General features: G+C 40.6%; 1 protein-coding gene across 1 annotated transcript; it reads left to right on the top strand.

The window, feature by feature from the left end:
• The first annotated feature begins 443 nt into the window (after positions 1-443).
• LOC138007235 (PC-esterase domain-containing protein 1A-like) lies at positions 444-2,801 on the top strand. Its single transcript, XM_068854033.1, has one exon. It carries the CDS (start codon positions 524-526, stop codon positions 2,654-2,656), a length of 2,133 nt encoding a protein of 710 aa, XP_068710134.1. The 5' UTR covers positions 444-523; the 3' UTR covers positions 2,657-2,801.
• The last annotated feature ends 8,017 nt before the right edge of the window (positions 2,802-10,818 follow it).

The following is a 10,818-nucleotide window of genomic DNA, read 5'->3' as shown; positions in this document are numbered from 1 at the left end:
ATGGGGTTGTCCAAACGAAAAAGTCACGCAATTTTTTAAATACTTTATCATGCAAATTGCAAGTCTTGTGAAAAGATCTATCAATCTTTAAATACAGGAGACAGATGATCTGTTTGGAGAGAACTTTTTCGAAATTCGTTTGTGCACATGCACGGGCAAAAAGACGGCAAAATAATTATCTGTGAAAGTGCGCCTGCCCTCGTTCCTAGGGCTTTTCTCTCACATGCGTAGCGTTGTCTCGGAGTCCTCGGACCTTCGAGCTTACAGTAAGTATAAAAAAGTAAAACGAATAATTATTACCTGTGTATTAAACTTCTGGGCGCGGAAAGTGCAAAGAAAATTATTGTTCCCAGAGCCCTCTGTTTTCTTTGGTCGCGGAGGGCTCTGGGAAACGAGAGCGAGCACTCTCGGGAAGTATGACGCACATGAGTGACAGTCAGATCACATGGGAAGAAGAATATTTTCAATCTTTCGGTTTTGACGCCCTTGAAGAACTGTAGTCTCAATTTGCGACGAAATAGCCATGTTTTTCAGCGAGGATGTTCATGAGCTTTTGGAAAACAAGAAATTAATCGTTATTGGCGACTCCATACAACGCTCTGTGTACAAAGACCTTATTTGCTTGTGGACACAAGAAAACAGTCGCTATCTGTCAGAGCAAGAGTTACGCGCGAAAGGAGAACTGTCTTTTCTTGGAGACAAATTGCTCCAAGGAGGAAAGCTGGAAGGAAAAATGGTGAACGGTGTGGGTTACCGGGAAGTTCGTCAATTCTCGGGGGAAAAGGTATTCTTCAAGTATTACTTTGTGACTCGATGCTACAGCGAGCACATGATGTCCATTCTAAATGAATTGAAAACATGGCAGCCAGACGTCATTGTTATGAATTCCACATTCTGGGATTTACACCACTATGGCGACACAGATATGTCGCAATATAGAGAGAATTTGGAAAAACTAATGAACGAGATTAATGAAGCCTTCTCCGCGCGTCTGGTCTTCATTTGGAATGGTGCTCTTCCATTGGCCGAAAGATGTAAAGGCGGATTCCTTCGGAAAGGTTTCCTCACCATCCCAGTCGACAAGATCAAAACCGCGAACAATTTCGCTTGGTTGGCTACAAACCAACGGAGTAAAATCTACTTAGACCTATTCACTGAACTGAAAGATAATGATACATTCCAACAAGCTGAAGACGGTATTCATTGGGGCATGAGAGCTCATCGTAAGATTTCAAACCTCATTCTGACAGAGATTTGCAAAGCATGGAACCGAAGAATTCCCGCCCCACCTGTCCAAGTTGTAAAGCGTCAGGACAACAGGAAGAACTCCAGGTTGAGGTTGTCGAGCTATTACCCGGTAATAGACAACTGGAGTTTTTCCCCTACAGCAATAGGCTACGACGACTATGAAACTGAATATTATGTGCCTCCAGGCTACTGGGGAGTTTCTCCAAGCTATGACAGATACCTCACCCCCTCACCTCTGTTAGCAAGCCCTTATAGCAGTAGCAGGAGTAATGTAAGCGTAAGCTATAATCTGCCATTTACCAATGTCTCAGGAAGGGCCAGAGAATATCAACGACTTTCCACCCCAACGCCTTACTTTTTCCCAACTCGGTATCATTCGATAGAAAATATTGATCTGAATTTTTCAACACCTCAGATAGCATATTTGCCAGGGAAAACTTTGTTTAAACCAGTGATCCAGTCAGACCCTCTGCATCTCAGGTCTTTCAGGTCAGGTGTTGCACAGGGGTTGCTCCCAACACCTCTAAGTAATCCATCATTTGGCTTCTTCAATGAAGGTGACCGGTATAGAAATCGATTTAAAAAGCTAAGCCAACTTCGGGCACATAGATACCAGTCAAGTTCTAGCAGCACTAGTACACCTCTAACAAGTGCAACTCAAAACAGACAAAGTGCTTCAATAACTCCTCAGAATTCTTTAAGCAGTAAAAATACAGAGTTTTCAAAACCTGAAAGTGTTTCAAAAGAGACGCCTCAAATTTCAGGGTCTAACCAAAGCACTGAGGTTCCAGGCAGATCAAGCACTGAACACACACCACCAAATTCCTCCACTTTACAAAATAGTGAGGTTTCTGTCATTGCTAATGGCACTGATAGTTCAGATCATAACAACAATGAAGCGGAGAGAGAATCTACAAAGAAGTCCTGTCCAACAGAAAATGTTGATAGTCAGGAAAATGAAACAAAGGGTGCGTCCATTGACACTTCTAAACAGCCTAATGATGCTCATGTCATTGATGAGGGATGTAGTGATAACAAAGACCTACATGAAGAGTTGACAAGTGAGGGTACTCAGTGGGCTGGATTAAAAAGGAAGCATGATGGAGAGGGGGATGAAGAATCAAGGTCACGCAAGATTGCTTGTGATGAAGGCAGTGATGATTATCGAGGCATGAAACGAAAATGTCCAGAGGATGAGGCTGACAATGAAGTTTCACCCATAAAGTGTGCTCGGGAAGACGGCAGCCCCCATGTTGGTGGGAATGAAGGTCCTATTATCAGATCGGAAGGGTCTCCTTTGAAGGATACTAAAGAGAGCCACACAGAAGAACTTCAGACTGATAGGCCCAACTCTCCTGAGGTTTGTCAAGATGTTAAATGTGCTTTAACTTATGACAGTTTTATTTGAAGAATTTTGATGTTTTAAATTCATTTTACGTTATAACTCCACGAGATTGATATTCATGGTGTAAAAACATGACCATTCAATCAATGAAGATTATGAAGCAAAGATTGATTCAAGTCCCTCGTTAGCTTTATGATGTTGCAGTAGGTTTTGTGCAAGTCTGTTCACATCAGAAACATGATTTCTTTTCCCATCATAAATTGAGGGGTCAAGTTGGGATTAAGGGGTGTGGTTAAATCTGTGCAGAATTTGTGGCAACAATTGTGTAAGCTATACAGCATTAAATGTCGTTATTTTGTCTTGAATTGGTAGTGGTTTGATGGCTGAAGTGCAGCTGTTCAGTTTTTGCATGACTTTGAGACATGTTTTAGTGAAACTTGTATTGTAAAAATGGCGCTAAATAGTTTAGGTTAAGTTTAGAACAAAAGCCCCGCGTATTCCTTTAAATTAAAGGGGGTTTTTTATTAGAGGAAGAAGTTGTTAGCCCATTGACTCCTGACTGCCCACCATTGACAAGTTAAATCATCTGGTGTTGGACAGTGTAAAGTCTATTTCTCACTCCCAGGGGTCAATGAGTTAATTTTACCTTCATGCAATAGTTTCCAATGACTAGTGAGATTATTTAGTCAATTAAATTGCTTTGCGGGTGTATGTGTATACTGAGATATTTATAAGGGTTATGTTCTTTACAAGTATTCTCACAATGACATTGTTTTTTCATCTTTATGGCCTATTTCCGACACCCAAAATACTATTTTGTCTACAAATGTGATTACTGGTATGCTTAGTTTTCCTCTGACACCACATTAATTTTGTCCTTGCTCTGCAAGCTGAATCACTGTAGTTTTTCCTGCAAACAACTTCTGGGAACAATTTAAGCAATTTTGTCAGCACAGTGAGGTTCTTGGGACTTGTGATTTTTGTTGTTTATTTTTATTTAACAGTCAGGAAATAGTAAGTTCTTATGGTTAGACACCTGGCATTTTAGTGATTTTGCATTTTTATTCATTCAGGTAGTTGAATAGTTGAAGTTCAATGTGTTAAGTGCACCTATCATTAAAAATATCATGTTTTTGAAAACACTCACCAAGTAAGGGGTCAAGCTGTGATTTTAAGACTAATGACTGACAATCAAGGCTGCTGCCCAACAGTCACCCGGGTCGCCTGGGGCACCTTACTTGCGAGCGTGGGCGACCAAATTTTTGAACGAGTAGCCCGACCAGGCGCCTGGCTTATCACAAGGTGATTCATCCTCACTTTTAATTAATTAATTCTGGGCTCTTGAAAAAATGACTTCGACTACAAACTTTCAACGTGGGAAGCCCAAAGGGCTTGGGGAAAAATTTGATTAGACAGCAGCCTTGACAATGCTTTCTGATTAATGCATTTTTGCTAGTGGTCTTTTTTATGTTAATATTAAAAATAATACATTGTACGTTATGCTCTCCTTGTAAGACCCAGATGAGTAGTTGTGTATTAAAGAGCCGTGGAATTTGCTTATAGATCAGAGAGTTTGCAAAAATATGTTTGTCACTATCATGGGTGAAAAGTTACTCTTTAATTTTGGACATGAAATTTTAGCATGAATTTATAATTTCTCATGTGAAATTAGAAAATTGCTACGGATAGTTTTCACAGTGATGTTGTTTAAAGTCTTCTGGATTTTTATTAATACCAGGTTGAAGATGACCTAGAAGTAAATCTTTGTACAAGTTCTCAGTTCAGTAAGGTTTTTGTCTTTGAAAATCTAGCATTTGAATTTCCGAATTGTCACTTTTCATGACACCAAATACTGAAACCTGTTTTGATTGGGAAAAAGGATGTCTTGTTGTTTTTCTCCATGCGTTAAACGTTTCAAGCTAAGTATATTAGAAAATGTGTTCATTGGCATGTGTACTGTCTCCAGAGTGAAAAGGAAGTGCTTTCTTGGTAACATGAACGCCAGACATATTTTTTGATTTCTGGTTTCTATATTGGTGAAAAATGCTACCAACTTGGCAGCTCCATTCAAAACTCTATAAAGTTGGGTGTCACACTCGGAAACAATGTACCGCGCAGACCTCAGACTTGGTCAGGTTGTCTGTGTATTGGTCTACCACAACATTTCATGTTCTTGTCCTTTTTCATCGTATGGCATGACAGTGAAAACAATCTGAAGGAAGGTTCTTGTTTTTGTTTTTGTTAGGGTTAGGTCTTTGCAATCCCTTTAATAGGGTTAAGTTTTAACTTTGTACCTTTTCACTAGAATTTTGCGTAAGCCAGTTTTCCTTTGCCATGTGACAATAAGTTATTTACACTTGAAAACGTTTAGACATGAAATAGCCTTAATTAATGCTATTTTCAGTGAAGTGTATTTTGCTAACATGGGTGCCGTTTTCAGTTCATTCGTGATTAATTATTATTAGTCAATCATGTAAGGAATATTGGACAGCTGACTTGGCATTTTATAAACAGTAAGAAGGATTCTAAAGGGCGGGGGATTTTTGCCCAGCAATTCAGAAAATTGTGAACTTAAAACAAACTCTGCATTTAAAGCCTTTCAGTGCTTGGATTGATACAGTATATGAATCAAGGAACCCTGTTATTATGAGCGTAATTTGTCACCCATGATGTTAACAGGTAATCAAATGATATGCTTCTGAAATTAAGAAATGGTTTCATTGAAATTAATTTTGGTCAAAATTCTAATTTCTCTTGCCCAAAAGCTTGGGATATTATAATTTTAACAAAATGCGTGTGAAATTATTTCTAATTTAATAGGCCATTTCCGAGTTCATAGCTGCCTTCTCTTCAAAGCGAGTGCAAAGTTTTTCATTTGGAAATCAGTTTTCATTCATAAATAAAGTAGAACTAATTACTATCACAAAAACTTATCACTTGGACTCGCTTCAAAGAGGAGGCAGACATGAACTCGCAAATGGTCTATTCACTGATCACCATTCGATCATATGTAGTAATAAAGGTCTGTCAATGCGTAATATTGTGAAATACTTGTTACTTGTGTCCTCTTAGCTCTAGGATTTATGAAGGGTTATGAAAAGGTCCTACATAGGAGTGGTTGCAGTCAGATCGATCATTTGGCTAAAATTGGCTTACCATATTACCTTTCTGGTCACTGGTTGGGAAGTTGTTTAATCCTCAGAATGAACCACTCAAGTGAGGAATGTTTTCCGGTGCCTAAATATGCACTGACCAGTATTAGTTGCTTGGCTGATTTTATTTAATAGTGGTTGTTGACAAAAATAATGTTTGATACCTATTAACTTTGGTTGATAATATTTTATTATTGCACCTTTCATATACATGCAGACTCTAAAGTTTAAATAGCAATCATCTGTTTTGTTTCACACTGCCGTCTAGCTAATTTGTTGTGGCAGTTAGAGGATGGTTAAAATCCACCAGTTGCAACACCGAATGTGACCCATAAGCCTGTTCCACTACAGTGGTTTTCAGTTGCAAACCAAAACTGTCAATTGAAACTTAAATTTCTGAGTCCACATGTTAATGAAATTTGCAGTGCAACAAATTTCAAGTTAAGTCTTAGGTCATTTAATTGTCATGTCATGTTATCAAAGTTTAAGGAATTATCACAAATGAATAATGGTGTATTTAGAGTTCATACAGTTTTTTTTGTATTTACAGTAAAGAAAGTATTGTTAAAGAAATCATCTGATTGTATCCATCTACTAGATACAATATATCCATTAAAGAAGTGATCTATCTTGTTTGCATTAACTCTTTTTACTGACTGGAGAAATATAATAATTAATGATAATTATGCAACAGTCAGTGTAAATCCCCACCCAAGCGAGATTCAAAACTGCCCCGGTACGCGAGGTCTTGGACGAGATTTTTCGTCGTCAGTATTTCTCTGCTGGAGGATTTGAGTCCAGAAACTGTGCCACGCCTAGACTGGGATCAAACCAGACAGCGATTTGAATGACTGAAAGAAACTTGCGTTAAAGTTGTTGCTTGTGAATCTGTTTTATCCTTACTTTTTGCTTGCCATCCAAAAGTACATTAAAGTCACTGAATAGTGATATTTTTGACGAAATTCGTGTACCCTTTCATTGGTGGGGGCGGGGAGATTGGAATGGAAGTTATGCCCTGGGGGCGGGAACATGAGCTTACTTTCTGTTGACATTTTTTCTAAGTTTCCACCTTTTTCTAGTTTGGGAGCTGGGGTGATTTACATTAACTGGTGCATTATTAACCCTTTTAGTGCTGATAGTGAGACTTGCTCTAATGCCAGACGATTTTACTCGTCAATGGATCTGTAGCCTGCGTAGCTGTGGCTGTGTTGTTGGCGCGAGAGGTAAATGCCGCACGGAGAATGGGGAGGGTCACAGCGCTCCACCCCATTCTCCGCTCCAACAATACCGCCAGCTACTGCTAGCAGCTAAGCAGGCTAATGGAACCGCTTCAGGGACGAATGGGTCAATGCAATCTTGTCACTTGGAATGGGTAAATGCAGGTTTTAGTATATTACTGAGTTTTTTTTAATTTGTTTATTGTTTTTGATTATTGAAATGTTGTTGCCTTACCTATTAATCAGCAGCAATGCAATGGTTGCATCTGGCTTTCGAAGAATTCTTGGGTTTTAGTTAACAAGAAGTCTTGTGAACTAAGGGACACTCTCGGGGTAGGGTGACTGCTCTTTGCAGGCTTGACTGAGCTACTAACAAGAGAGATTCCTATCCCCTGCTCCAAAATCTTGAAACTACTAGACAAAAAGATTATGAAGACGAGCCGTCAGCAAGAAAGAATATTAGGGTTTTGACTAATAGCCCATAGACGGGGGGGGGGGGGGGGGGTAGGGCTAGGGTTAGCTCACCCAATTTCAAGCAAAAAATCACAATAAGAAGTAAATCAACTGTCATTTTACGGTTGATCTACGTTTATGTTTCAGATATCTCGTCGAGAATGCTGAAAGTAGCATTTCCGAGCTTCAAGATTTCAAAATTTTCTTGCGGAGAATTTCCCCAGAAGCCCCCACAAGTTAATGTCTCCGGCGCTTGCTTGTTAGCCCCCCCCCCCCCCCCCAATACAAAATACGCTCCGCCGTCCCTGTAGACATGCCTTCTTAAGTGACGAATTGCTAGTATTTCGTCAAATATGAACATTACATGTGTCCGCGTTGTGCCTTCAAACCATCTTTCCCGATTGCCTCTTTTTAATAGGCTTTATTTATGATAGCCGCCAAGTTGGTTTTTAAATTGTCATGCAAATTAGCCATTTGTAATGCTGGGGGGCAAACACTGGAAAAAAGACATATTGCGGAAATTCGGCTAGTTGAAATGTTGAAATAACATTGCTAAAAGTACACCTTTGATAATAATTTTATATCTTTGATTGCTTTTGACATTTTGAGTTCTTCTTCGTTATCTGCTCATTTTTCACTTGTATGATCATTCTATTTCACTACTTCGGTGATAAACCTTCAATGAACGTGAAACAGATCAACTGTGTAGCTAAGATGTCTGATGTTCGTTATGACCTCTCGAACTTGTGTTGTGTAGCTAATTTGCATGAAAATAGCAAATCCAACATGGCGCCCATCGTGAACAAAGTCTATTCACTGTCTATATTTCTGTCATTCCATGACAAGGGAAGACCCCCGATTCAGCATCTTTTTTTGGTATGGTACATATCGGAGAGCCAGAAAATTTACGTATGCACTGACGGAATGTTTAAACGAGCGAAAAACGCAGTACCGCCGGACATGGCGCCGGAGCGTCGTACCAAACGAGTCATCCCGGGATTTCGGCCCGTGCAATCGCTCTTGGACGCAGTTGGCCCTTCGCCGCTTTCAGACACCGACCTTCCCCTCGGTACGGCATTGAGGGAGGGAAATGTCGGCCCCTAAACCATATCCGACAGATCCCACTCCTACTCACAGCTCCAGACCGCCCTTGTCAAGTTAGCGTAAGATTTCAATCGCTTTCATATTCACCGGAAAAGTCATTTTCTCTCTCATATGGTATTAAAGCACTGGAGTCGTAGATTACAAAGTGCACGCAGGGGCATTGCTAAATGTAACATACATAGGTCCTTGGGGGCAGGGCTGTTGCACTGGCGAGAGCACTCGCCTTCCACCAATGTGGCCCAGGATCAATTCCCGGATTGTTGGTTGGTTGTTGTTGGTTCTCTACTCTGGGGCCCGTTTCTCGAAAGTCCCGAAAAGCCATCTGTGAAATTGCCAACCGCTTGTTTTGGAAAGCCGATCTTTTAACATGCTTTCAAGGTACCAAAAAGAAAATTAACTGTGAAGTTTGACAAATTAAATGCTCTCCGTTCTTGAGTTACAAAAGGGGGCGGGGGGGGGGGGGGGGGGTAAAGGGCGCACCGTCGGCTTTCATTGATATCAGTTTCGTAACTGAACGAACTACTGACGTTAAACAAATTGACTTTACTTTTTATCTCATCTGACAAAGCACTAACCTCATTCCCAGGGTCTCTCTTTTCTGCCTCCATTGGCGTTGAGACAAGAGAGACCCTGGGAACGAGGTTGACAAAGCACGTCTCCAGTCCTAAAATCTCCTGCCAATTTGTTATTGACATATTTGAATCAGTGCTTCTGTCCTACCTGTCAATCGCACTGAAACGTTCTTGTGTTCTTCTTCAGCAACCAGGAAAACCCAAGGTCATTCAATTCAACATTCAAGACAATATGCCTTAAATGATACTCTGTTCGACCACTCAACCGTCCTATTTCTTGCCGTTTGTGATCCACTTGATCCCGAGTCCACAGTATGGATTATCTTGTGCTGTTGCGGTGACTCTGTCCTTATATTAATTTCTTGTCCTTATGTTGGAGGGGGTGCAGGTAGGGAAGGGGGTGGGTAAGCTTATCAAATAAATTTTTGGTTGTGCAACGGACTATCGTTAGTGAGGTCGTGATTTCAACTCCAGTCGGACTAACACTGTTCATAAAAACTCTGTGGGACGTTACGACCCCACACACAATTCGATGAGCGCAGTGCACGGAGTTCCTGGATGTTGCGGTCAGGTCTGAACTTAAAACACAGTCAGAAAATGAGTTGAATTTCTCGTGTCAAGAAAATGGAAAAGCTGCACAATAGGTCTTTCTTGTCACTCCCCTGCTAAGTATTTCTCTTTGTGCGTAGAGTCTTCTGCGCGTATTCTTGGTAGGTTTCAGGGGTAATAGAAATTCGTAGATTTTATCCGGTGGAAACAGTAGAATATTTAATTAACCTACAATGGTGTCACAGTCATTCTAACGCGAATGGCGTTTTAATGGCTCTTTAAACAGAATATACCCTTGTGGAGCACAAGGATGGAACGTCAATTGGATAAACAAGACAGGTGATTAAAAATAAATACCTAGAATCTTATAAGCGACGAGTAACGGTCTTAGACAACAAATGCATCTTTCGCCGTCGGACATCAAATGAGCTTTGTTTCTAATATGTTTCTGTGTCGATATGTACAACACTGAACCGAACGGCAAATTCTCTATGCATGGGTTTACAGTGGATTTCACGAAACATTCAGGGGCACCCAACGAATCTGTTCCTCGCATTATCTGTTCCCCAGAGGAATCTTGCTGGCTGGCAAAAATACAGGTGTTTCGATGAGCTGGCTGGGAAATTTTGTTATTGATAGAGGTTTTGCCTGGGAATTACTGACTTTTTCTCGCATTTCAAGCCGAGCTGGCTGTAGAAACTCTGAAGATTGACGACGACCAAAAAAAAAAAAAAAAGAACCCCTTCCCTCTCCCAGAGAGTAGTCACAAACATACGACGGCTGGTCAGAGTGATTGCGTTTGCGAAAAAAACCTGTTTTGTCCCGGTTTTGTCGCTTTTGTTCGGTCGTTTTGGATGGAGGGATTTGAAAGCGCGCAGAATTCCTGGCTGGGAAACCAACCAATTTTATCTAGCTGGCTGGGAAATTTATTGTGTGTCTTGCTGGGAAAAAGGAACAGATAATGTTTTCCCAGCAACACTGAAAAACACCTGAAAATGCCTTAATAACATTTATTTTCATTAACTGGGGTATAATAATGCATTTTACAACAAATTGGTCGTTGGGTGCCCCTGAACATTAGCCTCGCCGTTTCCGAGCTTGGTTGCCAACTCGGGAACTGGGACGGGTAGTTGAAACGTTCACTGTCAACGGGCCAATGAAATTTGCAACTTCAAAAT

Source organism: Montipora foliosa, chromosome 1 (genome assembly GCF_036669935.1).
Source record: "Montipora foliosa isolate CH-2021 chromosome 1, ASM3666993v2, whole genome shotgun sequence".
Taxonomy (NCBI): Eukaryota; Metazoa; Cnidaria; class Anthozoa; order Scleractinia; family Acroporidae; genus Montipora; species Montipora foliosa.
The sequence above is the reverse complement of the archived record's forward strand: the minus strand, read 5'-3'. Positions and strand labels throughout refer to the sequence as shown.

What these genes read in the sequence shown, in the direction of transcription:
- LOC138007235 (XM_068854033.1), top strand. Translation starts at nt 524, where the DNA reads ATGTTTTTCAGCGAGGATGTTCATGAGCTTTTGGAAAACAAGAAATTA.